This window comes from Contarinia nasturtii, unplaced genomic scaffold (assembly GCF_009176525.2).
Source record: "Contarinia nasturtii isolate CC-2019 unplaced genomic scaffold, AAFC_CNas_1.1 Cnas_scaffold_1699, whole genome shotgun sequence".
Classification (NCBI taxonomy): Eukaryota; Metazoa; Arthropoda; class Insecta; order Diptera; family Cecidomyiidae; genus Contarinia; species Contarinia nasturtii.
Window position 1 is genome coordinate 80,775 of NW_022199032.1, and position 21,386 is coordinate 102,160.

The 21,386-nt window shown below is 34.8% G+C and overlaps 2 protein-coding genes across 4 annotated transcripts; both read right to left on the reverse strand.

Moving 5' to 3' along the window:
• Nucleotides 1-1,695: 1,695 nt before the first annotated feature.
• LOC116347125 (putative ankyrin repeat protein RF_0381) lies at nt 1,696-9,552 on the reverse strand. 3 transcript variants are annotated; one of them, XM_031777581.1, is made up of 15 exons: nt 9,254-9,552; nt 8,628-8,726; nt 4,107-4,205; nt 3,937-4,038; nt 3,768-3,866; nt 3,599-3,697; nt 3,433-3,531; nt 3,272-3,370; nt 3,072-3,206; nt 2,842-2,940; nt 2,694-2,777; nt 2,523-2,621; nt 2,333-2,431; nt 1,829-2,059; nt 1,696-1,767 (listed from the first exon to the last, which is right to left on the reverse strand). In XM_031777581.1, exons 1-14 carry the CDS (start codon nt 9,363-9,365, stop codon nt 1,836-1,838), a joined length of 1,548 nt encoding a protein of 515 aa, XP_031633441.1. In that variant the 5' UTR covers nt 9,366-9,552; the 3' UTR covers nt 1,696-1,767; nt 1,829-1,835. The 3 variants fall into 3 exon arrangements, with proteins under 3 accessions (XP_031633441.1, XP_031633443.1, XP_031633442.1); XM_031777583.1 differs by having other exon boundaries at nt 9,309-9,370; XM_031777582.1 differs by lacking the exons at nt 8,628-8,726; nt 9,254-9,552 and adding exons at nt 4,263-4,361; nt 5,137-5,536.
• Nucleotides 9,553-10,184: 632 nt separating this feature from the next.
• Nucleotides 10,185-21,218, reverse strand: LOC116347124 (CCR4-NOT transcription complex subunit 1). The gene is made up of 12 exons (XM_031777580.1): nt 20,359-21,218; nt 18,771-18,974; nt 18,472-18,652; nt 18,053-18,355; nt 16,504-17,925; nt 15,601-16,421; nt 13,833-15,409; nt 13,549-13,741; nt 11,524-13,478; nt 11,237-11,447; nt 11,020-11,168; nt 10,185-10,947 (listed from the first exon to the last, which is right to left on the reverse strand). The coding sequence occupies exons 1-12, from the start codon at nt 20,458-20,460 to the stop codon at nt 10,851-10,853; spliced, it is 7,215 nt and encodes a 2,404-aa protein (XP_031633440.1). The 5' UTR covers nt 20,461-21,218; the 3' UTR covers nt 10,185-10,850.
• Nucleotides 21,219-21,386: the final 168 nt, after the last annotated feature.

Genomic DNA, 21,386 nt, shown 5'->3' on the forward strand with positions numbered 1-21,386 from the left:
AATCCGGCCCGGATCGACTAAAAAAAAAATCTGGCAGGCTTAATTTATAGTCTTAGTTAGTGATCCATTTGCAATTTCTTTGGCCTCTTCAAAGAATTTCAGAAATTACTTTATCGAATTTTTATGAAGGAGCATAAAAAGCGGCACAAAACCCCCCAATAAAACTAGCAGAATAGGATCCAGGGACTTGACAGCACCAGAAACCGGTGAAGGGCAAATTTAGGTCGAATAAACCGTTTTCTTTTCTTGTTTTTTTTTTTTTTTTTTTAATTGAGAAAAATATTTTCAAATACAGTTGTTTTCAAAGAATATATTGACTCATCTATTTATAAACCCCTGGAATGTGTCGAGTAAACAATACGTACTCGAACATATGCAAAGCTTTCTTCAATATTTCGCTAGATTTCTGTCATCAGTGCGTTTCTATTCCATAAAACTTCAGTTCGTATCGCTGAAAATGTGTTCGTGTGAAGTATTTTTATCTTTATTGTTCTTAACTATACAATGCTCAGGTGAATATCAAAGCTATTAACTGTACTCCAACTTTTAAAATTAATTTCAACTTCAGGAATAGATTCTGAAGACAAATTTAAAAAAAGAACTCAACATCTTTTATACTTCAGAAATTGCGTGAGACAATAAAAAACTTTGAATATTAAAAGCTAATATAAATATTGCGAAAAATTGCAGAGCTACTGCGTTTGACACATATCAAGTGAATTATGATCCAAAGATGGCTGCAGACTTTAAATTTCCCGCAGCTGGGATGGTAAAAATCAAGAAATTGATTGGAAATCGAAATAAAATTATTTTACGTTTTTTGGGCTTCGAAGATTTGTTTCATAGTCCTTGAAATTGCTGATTTTTTCGAAAAAATTAAATCGAGAAGATACCAATAATCGAAGCCCGATAATGGTATAGGATTTCCTATATAAACCTTGTAACTAACAACACCTCTAATAATTATTTAATCGGTTCATCACGATTGTGACACAAAAGTGAGGTTATGTCAACCAATTCATTTTTATTGATTTAATATTTTTGAATATTTTGGACAGAAAATCTCACAAAATTAAAAAACAAAAGATTTTTTATTTTCAAAAATGTAAGAAATTAAAATCTATTTATTTCTACTGTTTTATTTTAACAGTTTAATGCAGTTTAATCGATTCATAATGATTTTGCCAAACCGTGACGGCCATATTGTCACAAACGTCAACTAGTACTCGGAATACGCATTAGAGGTGTTGCACGGGCATGATCAGGCTTCGCCAATAATTAAATCGATTTTTTTTTCTTTTAGCCGGCATTCCATTCAAAACAGCAAAAGGTGAATTTTGATTTAAGAAAAAAAAACCGTATGATTTATTTTTCGTGCTTAATCACTTCTTTATAGCACCTAGCACAAATGAGTGATACAAACGCTACCTCTTGCATCATCAGTTATAGTTGTCATAATTGTTCATTAAGAGAGTTCAAATATGTTTCGACAATGAAAAAGCGTGTTCCAAGAGTTGTTGAAATGGCCAGTTCGTTCATTCAAAATATTGTCACTTCAAACAAATTTAACATTAACTTGCTTGTTTTCGATATATTTGAGTGGATTTCCAGAAAAAAAAATATTTTTGTTTATTCGAAGAGAATTTATTATTTTTTTATTAAAAATTATATAACATTTCTATTAAAAAAATTATGAGAGGATGTAGTATTTAACGATCGAAATTTAATGATATGAATTTCTGTAGTATCCAAGCTGAATTTTTCTGCCTATATAAAAAAAAAGTTTCGTATAAGAAAATAAATGCCAATAAAATAAATGGACAATTACCTGCATATCACACTAAAGATCTTTTTCCCTTCTTTCGAATGGTGGAGTACATTTGTGCGCCAACTATCATAAATATAATTATGCACAACATGACCAAAACAACGTCGAGCGAAATAATTGTTATTTGCAGTGACGATGGAGTACCCAATTTCTTGATTGCTTGGCGTATTTCAGTTATGTCCGATTCAATCTTTTCCTGTGCTGCTATTTCAAATGCATGTTTTACAGAACCTTTAAAAAAGCCCAGATATTTACTTCTTGAAGTTCATTAAAGTAATTTTACTTAACAATCTCTACCACAATATTCGAAAAAAAGATATTTGAGTATTTTATATGTTGGAGTATTTAAACAATGCTGATGTGCTCATCAAAGAGGGAAACTATATAAAACAATTTATTGACTAAAAATCAAACTCAGTGCCCATGACTAATGAAAAAGCATAACACAAAAATCTGCGTGGTTGCTCACCTCATTTTCATTTGAAATAAAAATAAACATTTTACCTTTGCCTGAAGCCAAGTCACGGGGAGTTTTTCCATTAATATTTTTTGCATTCATGTTGGCTCCGTTCTGAATTAAAATTTCCATCACTTCTGTTCTGCCTGAAATATTTTAACACATTAGCTATACTAAAACCTCAATCTGGGCACAGCAATTATTTCGGTTCGAATGTTTAAAAAGAAAGGTTCTTACCTTCTTCTGCTGCGTAATGCAGTGGCGACGATTTATTTTTATCTTCTGCATTGACATTGGCACCGTGTTCAATGAGGAGCTTGATCCCATTTATGTTACCTGGATCGAAAATAAATGATTTAAAAATTAACATTTAATTCACAGGCTCGCTCGATTGTTTGGAACTCTTACCTTCTTTTGCAGCCACATGAAGTGGGGTTTGTTTTTCCGAATTGACCTCGTGTTCAACGAAAAATCTGATAATATCCTTTTTATCTGGTCAAACATTCAAACATAGAATATAATTCATAGTTCGACTCGAATATCTTTGTACTGTTACCATATTTTACAGCTATATCGAGGGGCGTCAGTTTATCGTTATCCTCTGCAATAACATTAGCCCCATTTTTAAGTAGTAGATCGATTACACCTATAATACCTGCATGAATATCAAGAGTTCATTATTTTAGTTTGACTTGATTATTTCGCAGAGCAAAGATGTGCACTAATTAATAAAAGTACACATCCAAAAATGAAGATGATACTACATAGAGAGATGGTTGCTCTTACTTTGCTCATTTCTCTGTGGATTGTTTGGATTGAAGCCATTATTTGCGACATAATGTAGTGGTGTCCATTTGTCTGCAGTTTCTGCATTAACATCAGAGCCGTTTTTAATAAGAAGTTCGGTTATATCCACATTAGCTATCGAAAAATCAATCAAACATTAAAAAGAATTCAAATTTAATCGCAATCGTCTCAATTATTACCATTCTGTGCAGCAAAGTGTAATGGCGTTACATTTTTTTCATTCGCTACATTAACATCAGCACCATAATTAATGAGAAGCTGTACCAAATCTTTTTGACCTAGAGGATTCATGAAACATTGAAATAAATTCGCAGTTAAACTCGATTATCTAAACTATTACCATTTAGTGTAGCGTAAAGGATTGGCGTCCATTTCTCATCAGTTTGTGCACTTATATTTGCACCATGTTTGATTAAAAGTTTGGCAATATCCCCATCACCTGGAGGATTCATTAAATAATAAAACATTGATTGAAATCATAATTAAAATTAATGGATATCTTTTACCTTTTTCTGTAGCGCAATGTAACGGCGTCCATTTATCTGCAGTTTCTGCATTAACTTCAGCCCCATTTTGAATGAGCAGTTCTGCTACATCCATTTTACCTGGTGGATTAATTAAACAATAAAACATTCAATGAATTTTATAGATCATCTCGATTATTTTGACAATCACCAGAATATACAGCATAGTAGATTGGCGTCCATTGATTGTTAGTTTCTGCATTAACGTCAGCCCCGTTATGAATGAGCAGTTGGATCACGTCCTTATGACCTGAAAGATTAATGAAGCAATTAAACGAAGGAAAAAATGTATAGATCGATTCGATTGTTTGGAATATTACCTTTTTCTACAGCGTAATGGAGCGGCGTCAATAAATTGATATTATTATTTGCATTAACATCGGCCCCGTGATCAATGAGAAGTTTTGCATTTTGCGTTGTACCTGAAATTGATTAACCAAACGAAAAATTTAAGGAATTCATAGTTAATCGTGATTATTAGGATAATCACCATAATATGCAGCTACATGCAGTGGCGTAATATTATTTATATTTGCCGCATTAACATTGGCTCCTTTTGCGATGAGCAGATTGACAATTTTTGTTGAATCTGGAAGGTTAATCAAATATTGAAATTCATAGTATGATTACCTAAGAGTTTCATTACCCCTTTCCACAGCGTAATGAAGAGACGTGGATCCGTCGATATAGCTTGCGTTGACGTTCAATTCACTTTCAATCAGTTGGTCAACCCCATTTACGTCGTCTAGAAATGAAATAAAGCAAAATCTCATAAAATTTCGACAGCTAAAGTCCGAATAATTTAACAGCTAATTTGGCATATTTCCATGTATGACTGTTGATGAAAATTGTTGCTACAGCATTGACATCTATCCTAGAGGGTAGACACAAACTAGAAAACTAAAAAAACTAAGAAAAATTAGGACTTATTAGGTCCTGTCAAATGTACACGTTATATGAGACCTAAAAAATTAGGATAAACTAGAAATATTAGAGCCCATGTCTCCCTTAGCATTTATCACATACTGTACAACTTACACAAATTAACTTAAAAACCTTTTTTATAATATTTAAGATAAGATGGTTTCTGTATCTGTGCTTATATATGAAAAACACTCTTTTTTTCATATTGAATGGTTACTCGCTGGCAACACATTTGCTTTAATTTTTGTTGCGAAATTCAAAACATACAAATAACACTATGTTATGATTATGACTCTTCATAAAAAACAAAAAATATATCGATTCGTTTCACAACATTGGCGAATTAGTAAATAAACAATAAAGGCCGTTCTCGATATCGTGAAAAATGACATTAAACCATAATATTCGACCAACATAACCATGTTTACCCGAAAAAAATGAAAAAGTAAAAAATTGGTGAAAAACCGTTTTGGACCATGAAGTGCCGAAACCTTCCAAACGGTGACCTAATCATTCAGATCGGTTGAGCCGTTCAGCCGTTGGAAGCAACACATACACAAGCATACTTTCGTTTTTTATGTATACGTATAGATTACCATTCTTGACATATTGATAAAACTTAGTCCAGACTCCATTTTCTTCTTTCTTTACTCTTGCTTGAATTCCAATGACAAGGCACACACAAAATAAGACTAATGAAAACTTCATCTTTTCTCACTAGAACTGTTCGAGAAATGATTAAAAAATCAACAGAACAGCTGAATCGTATAAGTTTTGAAATTATTAGCAACAAAAAACTTCGCGTATTCTTTCTGATTTTAAACTTTGAATGTGCACATAATTATTAAATGAAAAATTGTCTAATACATAAATAATTTAAAGAAAATAAAACGTTGGCCTTCAATTTGAACTTTTGCATCAACGAAAATGTAGCACGTACGACTTGATGTTTACACTCGAAATAAAGCAATTGGCAAACGTGAACGTCTTCAATCATTTGAATGACAAATATTATCAGTTAACAAAATTTTGGTGCAAAAAAACTTCTTTATAAGTGAAATAGAATCATTATACAAATTATTCAAATTAAAATTGTGGGTCCATTCGTGTTCGCGATGAACAAAAAAAAACAAATTATTTAATTTGAGTTAAATTTAATTAATTTCCATTATTTTTCCATCACTGTGGATCATTGACATTGAGCAAAACAACACACATACACAGTATGTCATATACTGTATGATAAACATTAATTCCATTCTAAAAGGACAAATTTCTTGCAACAGATTATGTGATGACAATTATATTGGGTTAGCTGGAAACCAATGAAGTTGCGAATAAGAAGTCGATAGATTGACGTTTTGAACAAAGCTCTTTATCATATGATTGTCCGAGAATGAATGTGAGTCTTCTCCTGAGAGTTTATTGAAATGTAACACCGCCATACAAAAATTGCTGACAGTCAGACTCACATTCATTCTCGGACATTCATATATCCATTATCCAAATGCACCAACCGCAATTAGCGATACAAACAACAATTCTCAAAAGTAAATTTTCCATTCAACTACATGCTAATCATAAGAAATTCCGTAACATCACGTCCGGATCTCTAACGATCGAAAGCTGAACATTCGATTGCCAAGGTTAAATGTTACGCATGTGGCCTCTATCAAAATTCAGTTCAAAGTGTCAAATAGCTCTTTTCAATGGACGATTTTTTGAATTTAGTGTCCATTGATAACAAAATAGCAGCATTTAACAAATTCGTTCGGAACAATAAAGCAAAGGCATGAAATGTAAAAAATATGAATTGAATGACCGTTCCTTCTATCGTAAACAGATTGATGTGCATGTGTGTGTATGGTTCTGATTATCAATTTTTAATTATACGACTTATCACAATCTGAAATTTGCAAAATATTTTGTTTGTGAAAACACTTTCATTCACTATTTACATTCATTTGTTTTATTCTTCATTGGATACAAATTAATTGGATATTTTACGATCGAAACTAAATGATATGGATTGTATCTGTCCGATATCAAGTTATATCTGAATAATCTTGCCTATAAATCAAAAGGAAAGTATAAATAATTATATACGTATTAAAGGTCAATAAAATAAACGGTTAATTACCTGCATCATGCGTATTATATTGACGACTATTTGCCATTTCTTCTGATGGAAGAATATATTTTTGTACCAACTAGCATAAATAGAATTATACACAATAAGATAAAAACAATGACGAGCGAAAGGCTTGCTGTTTGAGATGACGATGGAGTATCTAATTTCTTGATTTCTTGGCGTATTTCAGCTATTTCCGATTCAAATTTATCCAGTGCTTGGTTAGCGATATTGTTGGTATCTTTAAAAAAAATCTCAGATATTTACTTCTTGAAGTTCATTAAAGTAATTTTACTTAACAATCTCTACCACTATATTCGAAAAAAGATATTTGAGTATTTTATATGTTGGAGTATTTAAACAATGCTGATGTGCCCATCAAAGAGGGAAACTATATAAAACAATTTATTGACTAAAAATCAAACTCAGTGCCCATGACTAATGAAAAGGCATAACACAAAAATCTGCGTGGTTGCTCACCTCATTTTCATTTGAAATAAAAATAAACATTTTACCTTCGCCTGAAGCCAAGTCACGGGGCGTTTTTCCATTAATATTTTTTGCATTCATGTTGGCACCATTCTGAATCAAAATTTCCATCACTTCTGTTCTGCCTGAAATATTTTAACACACTAGCTATACTACAGCCTCAATCTGGGCACAGCAATTATTTCGGTTCGAATGTTTAAAAAGAAAGGTTCATACCTTCTTCTGCTGCGTAATGCAGTGGCGACGATTTATTTTTATCTTCTGCATTGACATTGGCACCGTGTTCAATGAGGAGCTTGGTCCCATTTATGTTACCTGGATCGAAAATAAATGATTTAAAAATTAACATTTAATTCACAGGCTCGCTAGATTGTTTGGAACTCTTACCTTCTTTTGCAGCCACATGAAGTGGGGTTTGTTTTTCCGAATTGACCTCGTGTTCAACGAAAAATCTGATAATATCCTTTTTATCTGGTCAAACATTCAAACATAGAAAATAAATCATAGTTCGACTCAAATAACTTTGTACTGTTACCATATTTTACAGCTATATCGAGGGGCGTCAGTTTATCGATATCCTCTGCAATAACATTAGCCCCATTTTTCAGCAGTAGATCGATTACACCTTTAATACCTGCATGAATATCAAGAGTTCATTATTTTAGTTTGACTTAATTTTTTCGCAGAGCAAAAATGAGCACTAATTTATAAAAGTGCACATCCAAAACTTAAGATGGTACTACAAAGAAAGCTCTTACTCTGCTCGTTTCCCTGTGTATTTTTTAGAGTGAAGCTATCATTTGCGGCAAAATGTAGAGGTGTCCACTTATCTGCAGTTTCTGCAGTAACATCAGAACCTTTTTCAATGAGAAACTTGGCCACATCCATTTTACCTGAAGGATTAATAAACAATTACATATTGAATTAAATTCTAGATGAAATTCATAGTTCATGATGATTATTTAAGCTATTACCATAATAAATAGCTCCATGGAGAGGTGTCCATTTACATAAATTTTTTGATCTAATGCTGGATTTGCTTGCAAGAATTTTGACATTTTCCATTTTACCTGAAAAATTGATTTAAAAAAACATTAGAAAGAATTTATAGTTTGATTCGATTGTTTGGAATATTACCTTCAAACGCAGCATAATGGAGTGGAATCGAATGCATATTTTCTTCTGCACTAACATCGGCCCCGTGATAAATGAGAAGATTGACCATTTCTGGTGTACCTGGATGATCCAAAAAAACATTCAAATATTGAAAGGAATTGATACTTTGAATCGATTATTTGGACTCCTACCATTTTCTGCAGCTACATGAAGAGGCGTCACATTATTTCTATCTTTCGCATTAACATTGGCTCTTTTTGAGATGAGCAGTTTGGCTATTTTCGTTGAATCTGGAAGGTCATGAACCTTAAAATATTGAAATTCATAGTTCGAATGGTCTAACGTTAATACCCCTTTCTACAGCGTAATGGAGAGGTGTTGACCCATCGATATAACTTGCGTTGACATTCAATCCACTTTCAATCAGTTGGTTAATCCGATTTATGTCATCTAGAAATGAAATAAAGCAATAAAGCAAAATCTCATAAAATATCGACGGCTTATGTTCGAATAATTCCATTTTGTGACTGCTGATGAAAATTGTCGCTACGGTATCGCATACTGTACAGTTGAAAAATTTTATAATTTTTCACATGCACATTTCTATATACTTGTTTATGCATACCCTTGTGGAAAAAAAATGACTGACTGACTATAAATTTAAGTCAATTTTAATCACTTTTATTCGGTTAAAATTACCAATAGATGATTGAAATCTAATATAGTCGGTTATATTTCAGAGTTAACTAATTATAGTCAACATAGTTGACAAAAGTCAATTTCATATACTTATAGTTAACCGTAGTTAACTATGATCACAATCGACATTTCTCAACTCAAATTACACGAAGACGCATATAGTCACTTATAGTTAACTTTAGCTGGCTGAAATATCAGCCATTTTTGTCCCAAATTAGTCAATTTTTAGTCGACTATGAAGTCGAAATATTTCCACAAGGGTATATATGATTAATTACCATCCTTAACAGAGTGATAAAGCTTAGTCAAGTATATATGTTCTTCTTCCTTTACGTTTGCTTGAATTCCAATGACAAGGCATACACATAATAAAACTAACGAAAACTTCATCTTTTCTCACTACAACTGTTCGTGAAATTATTACAAAATCAACAGAAATTCGGCTGAATCGTAGCAGTTTTGAAATTATTAGCAGACAAACTTTATGCTTTTTTAACAAATGTGCTTGAATGATTAGTATATGAAAAAAATGTCTAATATTTGTTTATTCAACGATAATTTAACACGTACGACTTGATGTTTACTTTCGAAATGAAGCAATTGGCAAATTTGAACGTCTTTTGATAGAATTATCTGTCTTCTATTTAATATTTGAATGACAAAAATTATCAGCTGCCAAATGCTTCTATGTCGTGAAACGATTTTGATGCAAAAAAAACTTCTTTACAAGTAAAAAATCATAAAATTCATGTTAAAATGAAAAAAAATTAAAATTTTGGACTATCTGAGTGAGGAGAGAAATTAATTGAATCGTTGTCAAGAAATAGCAGTTATTTTTCTCTAAATAATACTAAAATATGAAGTTTTTTTAAAAAAATAGTTCATTTGTTGTCTTAAAATAGATAACATTATCGCAGCTGCGACGCAGCAATGAACGTGAGGCCAAAAAGTAACAAATAAAAAAAAGTGTTCATTCAAAACTCCACGAACGGTGACATCGAGGATAGAATGAAAGGGCTTGAAAGGTCGGTACTGTCGCAAATAGGTATGAAGCGGTATATTATCAACAAATAACACAAAAATTTACTCGGGCCAGTATAACAAGGACATTATTAAGGAGATTTTGAAGAGCAGCTATTTGTTGATAATGTTTTGGTATTAGAACATCACAATCTTTGTTAAAAATATAAAAAAAAGAACATTTTCGCATTTGTTTATTCAAAGAAATTGTTTTTATTATAAACTAAATTAGCTTATCGGCATTACCGTCACAGACAGGATAATTAGTTAATTTTCCAATTTAATCTTGAGTCGTCTCTTTTACATTATATTTTAAAACTATTAACTTGTTTTGTATCGTTTAAATGAAATAAAGTTTTTCGTTCTCCCGCAAAAAAAAATCTTTCTCTACCTTGTTGCACTTTAAATATCAAGAGCCTTTAAAATTGTCACAAATCGTCCTATAATATAGTTGTTTACGGTCTCATAGATGCAATGTGTTTCCCCTTCCACATGTCTATAAACGTCCACTTTTGAAAATACAAATTTGAACCGAGAGATTAGTATCGATCAATGTCAATATTTCAACGACAAATTCATTTAAAATATTACAAAATTGTTCGAGTAATTTTTTTTCTGTCTTTTACAAAAAGATTGCATCTACTTGTATTTGTAAATCAATTGAACAAAGTGATTTTGTTCGATGTTTGTTTGTTAAATATCATTTTCTGTACAGCAAATCTCATTCGAGAAAGTAAAGAACGTTTTCTTCACGCTTTGTCATTTTGTGTTTGTTTTTTGATTAATTATCATGTTGTCCACATTGTATTTTGTTCGAATGTGCTAAAAGAGAAAGCTTTTCGCTAAGGACCGCTTTCAGTTGCATTCTTGTAATTCTCCTTCGACATTTTGTTGTTGGGCTGCTGCAGCTGCTTTGACCACCATACACGAACGAGCCACCGACTCAAATAGCCTAAAAAAACCGAGATTGAAAACGAACATAAATACATGGTTCGAAAGTCAAATAGCAGTCATTTCAACATACTTTTCAATTTCTGGTGCACAATGTACGAAATCATGGTCCCAGAATTTGTAAATTGGATTCTTGATCAATTCAATGAATGTGATCAATAGACCCCATGGATGTGGCCGATTAACGATCAAACGTTCCAGTAGAACACGTGTGATTTGTTCCTGAAAATCAAATAATAATCATAATTATACGTGTGTTCATCGAGACTAAGGCAGAAATAAAAACTCACCTGGATTGCTTCAGAGTTTGCCTCAACAAAGAGATAGAGCAATGTACAGCTGAAGTAGTGTGTATGACTGTTGGGATAACGCAATTGATTTGCAACAGCGTTCAAGAATAGATAGCGTCCCTCGTGATCCAAATCAACAATTAGATTTTGGAAAATGTCCATGTGCGAACAATGAACAATGGTTGTCATGTTTGGTACGAGATTCTTTGAACTGAAATAAAGCAAAATTTAATCGATTATTAGAATGCCATTGAAATGACAAAACAATTGTGTCACAATCTATTTACCGTATGTGGGCAATGGCTTGTGTTCCAACATATAGTACCAAAGCGTTCATCAGTGGGACGTTATACTTTGAACCGGCTGTATTTGATATCTGCAAATGGCTACGTAGTTCGGACAAAAATGTAACCGGCACACGTGCTTTCAAGTATGCGTCCAAATCTTTTTTGAATGATGTCGGTTGAATGTTGGCCACATAGTTTGTGAATATTCTGGGTGCGGTTGTGATTTCGTTCAGCATATCAACTTTAAGATTTGGCGTGAATGGATCCGGTAGTCGCATATTACGTGGAAATGCTGCCAAAATCAGATTTCGCATTTGAATACAATTCGATGGGATCACATCACAGAATCCGAAATGGAAGTCGCATAAAAATTCAGGAAAATCATGCAACAACACAAGCAACACGCGTAATGTTCCTTTGTACAACAATTGAACGGGTTTGGCCAATTCGGCATTGCGCAAGAATGGCGCCAAATAACGGAAGAGATCCAACAACAGTTGCGAGTACATGGCCCATCCTTTTTGTTGTGGTGTCAATGCCAAAATCCGACCAATAAATACACGATGCGAAATGAGCTCAAGCCATGAATAGCAAAATGCTGGCGCAATTGATGGTCGTAGAATGTGATATGTGTGACAGAATGCGGTCGATACGCTCAAACTGATTGAATCCAATTCGGGTGCGCTTAATTCCAAAAAGAGCATAATAAAAAGACGATGATAGCCAAGTTGCTGGAATGATGTACCTTGTTGCTCTTGATCTTGCAACAATACACCGACAATTATGCCCAAAATTTTATTGAGCAAATTTATTTTGGTCGTTGCATTCGGATTATCGCCCGAATATTTAACAATCAATGCAATCAAACGAACAAACGAATCAATGTAGTGGAAAATTTTCGTCTTATTTTGTTGTGGCGATGTTGATGGATCGTTTAAATTACGATAAACCAAATCGATGCACCATTGTGTCGCCTGTCTAAAGAAGCGTGTGATCAATTCGTCGGTTTTGAGTACACCATACAAATTCAATTTGTTCACAAACAAACTGAATGATTTCATGGCGCTGGCATCACGGCTGCCGCCCGCATTCATGTGATAATTGGTGGCCCAATCTTTCAATAGATACTCCACTTTGTCGGCCATGGCCGGATCGTTGAAGTCATTCGATCGCACTTGTAAGATGCCCGAATGAATGTGTGACGTGGGTCCAGAATTGGCACGATCAAAGGCCATTGAATTGGGATCGTTAGCAAGTCGTAGCATTTCAATCAAGTGCGGTAGTCCCTCTGGTGCTCGATGCAATGCCGCCAATCTGGCCAACATTTCAATCGTATTGTAGAAATCATTTTCGCTAATCAATGGATTTGGACGATCGTCGATGAAATAATGTTGCACCAATTGCATTGCAAAGCCAACGGCCAAAAAGTTATTTCCATTGTCCATCAATTGGCTGAGCATGTAATCATATTGTGATACATTGGCAAAGTTTGATGAAATCAACAACTCAACCGCTTCCATATTGTAACGAATATCTTCGCGACATTCAATCATACATTTGGTTATTGAACGTTGTGTAAACATTGGGCCATATGCTCGGCTGTCTTGCATCCATTGCAACAATCGGAAATGAATGTCGCGATAGTGCTTAAGCAATTCACCGTGTTCAGTGTTGTGGGTAATTCCTTCCATTATATTTTCAACGGCACGATTCAATAGGCTGACCGCACTCATTTCGTCACGGGCACGTCTTGCTGTCATCAAACAATCGAGCAATGCGTGCATATTTGTTACGTGCATTTGAAGTGCCGGTATATTTATGGAACTATTCAAAAATGCTTCCATTTTACTGCCCAACTCTTCGAATTGGAAACCAATTTCGTTTGTATTGAACATTGCACCGTGCGATGTTTGCGTCAAATCGGAGAATGGTGCAACGGGCATTACATTTTCCTGCTGCAAAGAGAAAATAATTTTGAAAAATCATGGTTGGAATTGAATTTTCATCACGACATTGATCACTTACCGGTGGTACAGTGGATTTCTGTAAAAGTAATGCAGCTGCATCACGTTCGGTCATCGGCTGGAATCCAGGTATATTTCGAGCGAATTCATCGTAAACTGAGAATTGAACGCTTGAAATGCCACCAACTTTCAAACGAATTTGCTCCGGCATTCGAGCTGTTTGATAGTTAAGCACGGCTGAATCACAATGTCGTCTGAAATGAGTGTCGAACAAAAAAAAAAATGAATTTTAAATAAAAATCAAAGAAAAAGGAAGAGAAATTGTGAAGGTTGTGTTTGATTTACCTTCCTTCTTGACGAGCAATTTTTCTAAGTTCAAAGTCAGAGTGTAGTCGTTTTTCAATTTCCGGAATTGCCTTCTCAATGGCCGTCTTCTGTATGTATGCGCACGCCAATTCGGTGTTATCGTTTGCAATTTGTGTGGCCAATTCATTCAATTCGGGTGGATGCGGTGTCATCGATGTGGTGAATGCCGATATAATATTCTTCTGAATAACACTATTCAATTGATCTCTGCATGTTATCATTGCCATGCCGGCTGTTAAATTTCGTACCATATAGTGTGCGGCTTTTCTCATTCGCGTTTCGTCCGGATCCAATGCGAAATCTTTTCGCATAATTTGTTCGCATGTATTGACCGCAATGCGAACACTGCGATCAACGACCGGTGTCAACCATTCGGAAATTGTGCGTTCAATGGCTGTTCGTACAATTTGTTTCAATTGTGGATGAGCGTGTAGTATGGTAATATTTGGTGAATAGACAATGTGCTGTGCCAAATTCGACATGCTGCCAATGGTGATGTCGGTGAAATTGAATCTCGGCTCTGGTGGTCCGGTCGATTGTTCACCGCTTTGACTTGGCGATGTCGATGGTTGCATTTGTGCCGAAGTCGATTCAGCTTCACTTGTTGGTATTGCCATTTGCTGTGGCGTCGAACGTGGTTGCAACAATTCTTCCTTCTTTGGTTGTGACAATTGATATTCAATTGTATTTAATCGTTCCGGATCTTTTAGATATACGGCCGGTTTCAAGTCGGCCACATCTATCGACAGTGTTTTGCATAATACTTCGATTTCAAATTTAAGATTTAACTTTAGATTTTGTTCCTGATGCAATTCAGCCAATACATTCATGATGCCCATTGTCCATGGATTTGGTGGTTTGAATACTTTACTCTTTGCGCACGATTCAACGATTTTTGCCACAAATGGCACCACATACAATAGTTCCTGTTGACCCTTATGGTATGCCTCGGCGAGTAACGATTTTAAGTCAAGATCAATGTGAAGGATGGGACGATTTCGACCCAATGTCATCATACCTAACCAATGGCCAAGATTTTTTAATAGGCTTCGATCGGAAAAGTTTTCAATTCCTTTGTCCGAACGCAATAGAACACGAATATTGCGAAACGTTTCTTTGGTTACCAAACGAATGATGTCAGGATTTTTTAGTGCATCCAAGAAATTCGAATATAATGCATGGAAATTTAATTCGATCGATGCACGTTTCAATACCATGTACTGTGACAACCATGGCCAATAGTCTTTGGTCATGATCTCTTTCAGCTCTTCGCATTTTGCTTGCATATTTATTTGACTCAAATTATTGAATATAAATGCCGTCTTATCTTGAATGGCATCCGGCGGCAGTGTTATTTTCTCTTCACGATCGGCTGTCGCTACGAGCAATGTATTGATATTTGTTGCATTTGCAATTGATTTTAGATTTCGCGGTGCAATAGCCGCTGCATTTGCGATTGGTGTTGCTTTTGTCGTTGGCGTTGTCGCCAAATTTCCAGTCACCGAATTACTGCGGTACAAGGCCGACGCATTTGTGGGCATCACCTGTCCCAATGGCTGAATGAAAAAAAAACAGACACAGAAAAAATATAAGATAAATATTGCTTTTATCATTGGAAGTTTTGGACTTTTTGGAGTTCTCCCCCCATTTCGATCATTTCCTGCATTAGAAAAGTTCAAATTGCGAGGAGGCTACAAAAAGTGTCCGATTCCAATAAATAAAAAAAAAATAAAAAATATATGCTTACCACTTGACTTTGTGGTTTATTTGGTGGTTCAATGCCTTTAATGCCGTACTTAATGTATTCGGTGAGATGTGCGGGAAATTCGTTGAAACTTGGAATTTGCTTAAGATATTCGCAATAATTCTGATACAAATATAAACGATTTTTGAATCGATCCAACGACGTAATACCAAAATAGTACATTTTTGATCCTTCTGGCTTCCGGAGTGCTTCCAAAACATATCGCAGTGCGAGACCAAGCTGCTGAGCCGATGGCACCAAATTGCGTTCAATAATTCCGCCAAATAGTTGTGCTGTGATTTGTAGCTCCTTTTCCGGATATTGTGGAAAGAAACGATATTCTTCGAACAGATTTCGTACCATACATTGTTGCACTTCACGTTCACGTTCATTTGTTGATTCTTTAAATCGTTGCAGCATATCGAGCACCTCATCAATTGACAACGTTGGATGCGGCGAATGATTATAAATCCGTTGAAAGTATCCATTGGCTTCATCTTCAACTTCTTTCGATATTTTTTGTGTAATGTCCGGAAAACTGGGATTATTTGCGGTCACATTAAGTTTATCGCCGGTTGGCGTTTGTGCAATTCGACCTAAATTATTGACCGGTGGTAAACCACTCAATGGCACGATTGGCAATTGGAATGGACTATTCGATTGGCCTTGCAGCAATCGTGATGGTGATGCTGGTGTCGATACCAAATTACCAATTAAACTTGTGCTAAAATTAAATGCACCATTTGCCGGTCCGCTCAAATTCAAACCGGCCAAATTTGAGCTTAGGCCAGAGATTGAATCAACCGTTGGTCCGCTGAACATGGCTAAAAGAACGGAAAACGAAATCAAAATTGTAAATAAAACTTTGAACGGAAGTTTTTTTTTTAAACGCTGAGAAGAACTTACATCCAGCAACCGATGAGATGAGATTGGATTCCAAACCACGACGCAAAACACCGGTAGGTGGTGCCTGTTGTTGTTGCTGCTGTTGCTGTTGCTGCTGTTGTTGTCGTTGTTTGTTCATCAAAATGGTACAATTAGTTGACATTTGAACAATTGCATCGGCCAAATCCTGTTGAACACTGCCAACACATGCTTGCAAACAAGTGAGTATTGTGGTGAGCGTTTCATGTGGCAATTGTGCGGCTTTTGGTATTTGATCGTCGGGAATTTTGGCGCCGGTAATTTGTGGACAACGACGTTGTAAAAATGTGACAATCGATTGAACAAATTGTTCGCCATGTTCACGAATTTTATCCGTTAGCCATTTATCAAGCTTAAGATATTCGCGTCGCGATGCCAAGCACGCCAAATCAATGACAAATTGAAATGAACGAACATTCAATAAGCTGGAAAGTGACTTTAAATCTTGGGCCACATCAAGAATGCGCGTTAAACGTGATTGATCATTGTCGCCACGCAAATACCAATCGCTCATCGAATGATTGATTATATGCCGCAATGAGAAATTATTAAATTTCGTTGAATTCCATGCGTGATGCAAAATGGTGCCGGAATTCGGATGATTGCCCAAAAAAACTGGCATCAATGTTTGGAACATCTCTTGCAATAGCACTGTCATCGGTGGACTGATTTGTAACAATGCCATGAATAAAATATCCGGACAATGTTGCATTGGCACTTTAAAATGTTCCAACACCTGGGCATAGTAGCCTTTTTCCGCAATATACAATAGCACTTCAACTAAATGCACCGATCTCCATGCGGCAATCTCTTTGTTATCAGTTTCGGGTGGTGTTTTAAGCAATTCAATCGATACACTGGTGAATATGTGATCGGCAAATGAATAAACGTCGGGATTTTTTAAGATCATTGAAATGAATGACAATTGACCTTCGGTGTTCGTCCATGAACGATAAATGGTATCGGCGGGGAAATGTTGACCGGCACCACTTGATTGCATGCCCAATCGAATAATTGTCATTAATAACACTAGGGCGGCACGGTCTTTAATCACAAACTCACTATGATCCAAACCGATGCACACATCTTTCCAATTCAAATTGGGCGAATGTTCCTTTAATGCTTGGACAAATACTTCGGGCTTCCATGTCGTATGCTCATTGCTTGATGTCAATGTTGAATTTTGATTTTTATCTTTGGACTCTTGGGTTGTTTGAGTATTACCATTATTTGCCGACCAAAATGAACTTGGATTCGGTAAATTTATGCTCAAATCGGATAATGTTTTATGTGTTCGACACATTAACGATATTATTTTAGCTACATCTTGTGCAGATAAATCACGGCCACCAATTTTTATTAAATGATTTTTACACTCATCAGTACTGGCTGTAAATGCATAGCCTATAAATAAATGAATAAAACAACAAATGAAAAAAAAAATGTTTTTCGGTCACAATTATAATGTCTTTTTCATTGCGGGGAAGCAAAAAAGCTATCGAGTGCCATTCAAATACATCGGAATACTTACCAATGTCCATAACAAGATTTGGCCATGATGTATCCATAATGGCCGATGTTAAAATTCCCTGGGAATTTGCTGACATTTTGTCAGCGGTGATCTCGGTATTTTCACTATAAATCAATGGCGCTAAAATCAATGGACAACGTTCACGCGGAAAATCACGACTAAATTGAGATACAAATTTTTTATGTGTTAACTCCGATATACCGTATTTCTTATATTTATCGTGCGATAATAACGATAAAATTAACTGTAATAATTCGGGCGATATATCATTAAGACTTCCTTCTTGATTTGAACGGGCAGTATCTACATTTTAAAAATTGATTCAAACCGAAAAGTAAAAAATCCGATTAATAAAATGCATTTTTCATTGAATAATTCACAAAAATCGTGGAAAAATTTATTGAAATTGATCAATTTACCTATTTCCACATAGGATTGAATCAATGATGGTAGGCAGATTTTTAATTGGCTTTCGGCTAAGCGCACAAATTCGGGAACTTTGGAATAGGTGAGTGCCAACGAAATAACCACTTCAAGAATCGGCGAACAAGTCAACGATTTAAACAATTGATTCAATAAATTTTGCGTTGGCTTTAGTGTCTAATGCAAAAAAACGACATAGAAATAACATTTGATATCGATTAGTCCTTTGTGAAAATTCTCCTTTTGCTTCGTGTGGAAATTCGTTCAAGCTTGTGAAAAATGTGATAAAACTTACTTTTTGTTTGGCAAAACAATTATCGATGGAAAAACAAATGTTTGTAATTAATGATGATTTGCTGAGTAAAGCGTTCAGCTCTTGATTGAGTAATTTTGCTTGCAATGAATGTTTGGCCGTTTGATTGGCGTCACTAAAATCAATGGATGAAAATAAACAACGCAGAAGATGGCGATCTGCTTCTAATCCGAACGGTTTGACGAGCTAAAATGCCGTAAACAAATTGTTTGTCCAAACGTTCCAATAATTTGCAAGAGAAAAAGAACGAGAGAAAAAAAAATCACAAAAATTACTATAATGCACTGTGGTTAAAAGAACCTCCTTCTGAGTTGAAATTATCAAAAATTACAAAGAAAAAAATCTACGTAAAACTGAGAAAATGTATATATAAAAATGCGATATGCCAAAAAAAATGATGCTCTTTTTGCTAATGAGCGTGTATATATGCCTCCTCTAATGAGCCACACACTATGAATGAGCAAACCAAAGGCCACACAAAAACAAAACAGAATATTTCTCTTTTTTTGTTGCGTTCATTCATCACAGAAAACAAAATAAAGTTGACATAAATCTAACACTAAAATGCATGTGAAACTTATTTTTTACCAAATGGATTAGAAATTTTCGTTGATAGTCAATTGAGGATGGGTCACGAATTGGCCATATTCACACAAAAAAAAAACAAACTTTGATTTTAAGAAGCCGAAAATTACACACAATTAATGAGAATGAAAAGAAAACGAAACACACAACGCGACCAGTGCAGAGAATTCACTTAAATCGTTTTGTTATACACAATGAGTAAAAGTTTTTGTACGAGAAGATGGTGGTTGTGTGTCCATAATATACGAGCGTAGCACAGTTAAGAAAAATGCAGTCGAATCTTTCGATGAAAAAAAAAACCTAACACGGACAACAACAAAAAAATTGTTTTTTTTTTCTTTCAAAATGGCGTCTTTGGCGACAATGAGTAACAACGACAGATAACGTACCTACGACAAGTAATATTTTTCTTTGTTGGTGAATGTGTGTGTGTGTGTGTACGTGTGTATATTGTATACCGTTGTTGCGGTTGTGCTCGTATATGATGGACTAGTCTATGCGTAATGAGTGAGTGTTTGTTGTTTCGAATGTGTATCGGTATGAGTGTGTGTATTTTTATGTCATAGTAATAGAGATCGCATGGCTGAAATCCATTCAAACTCAGCCAAATACACACATTGCCGTACGTCAATGTTTCGCTCACAATTTTAGCATTCGGAATAGAAAATTGAAATACTAAAACCTTATATACTACTATGTGTTGAAAACTACGTCTTCAAAATTGCCAGAGAGAGAGATAGAAACTAAATAAAGCATATTTGTTTGTTTTCATTTGTTTCTCTTTTTACAATTCACAATTCTTCAAATGATCATGTTCGTTTTTGGTCATATCGCTTAACAACAATTGTGTGTGGTGTGTCATTCAAATGCCATCGAAACCTTTGAGTTCTAAATCAAAGTACTTATATGGTTGAAATGTCAAAATCGAATCGCTTACAAATACAATGGGTGTTAGAGCGAAAAATCAAATGAATAAAACAATTACCGCAGCGATTTGCCGTGAATTTTGTTCAAAATTTTTCTTGTTCAAGTTAGAAACCAAGTAATTGATCTGCGTTAAGGTGAATGATAAGGCTTCCTGGTTCATAGTTTCATTTAAAGCGGCATTGAGAGTCTTCAAATACGACTCGATGTCGTTGAAGCTCTCATCTGCAATAATTAAAATTTTTTTTTCCTCGAGATTTCAATGAAAAAACTTATCACAATTTTTCGGCCGTCGTTTTTTTTTTTAAATTGTCAGCCGTCTCTATTCGATCTGGTTCTTTTACACTTCGAAGGAATTTTTTTTTCTTTTGGCAGTATTCGTGAAAGATGCAAATGCTTCACTTCAAATTCAAAAATGAATCATTCAAAAAGTGTTTTGTGTGGCTGTGCTGTCGGTAGTGCTTTAAATATGCGCTACCGACACAGCGACAGGATCTCTATTCGAAACGGCTTATCCACTTCTGTATACACAAAAATGCAAATGAAAAATATCTACAGCATCGAAACGTCTAGTTCATAACACCGATAATATGCCCACACTCACGACACAAATTTTTCACTTTTCAACTACGATTTTTGTCAAACTTTTCAATTTTTTTTATATTCTCTATTTTTAGCGCTTAATTTCAATTTTTTCTATACAACACCAAAAAACGGGTCAAATTCGTTCGAATTTCGTCACATAGGTTTTTTTCGGGTGAAATTTAGAGATAACAACAATAATATTATTATTGAAATGTGTGAATGATCGTCTTTCGTTCGACACGTCGTATCACTTTTGTTCGTCGTTGCCTTCTTCTTCTTCTTCTCTTTTAATTTTTATTCATCTTTGATTCGCCAATCGCACTCACCAATGTGTGTATTTTTTCATTTTAATACCAGACAATGTCAATTCAAATACGCAAATTACTTCAACATACGTGCAAGATATGAATTGTGAATCAAATTCGAATCGAGTGCGTTCAATGTTTTATATTGGATAATTGAAATGAGTACGGTTAATGTCGGTTTCTTTTTGGTTGGAATGAA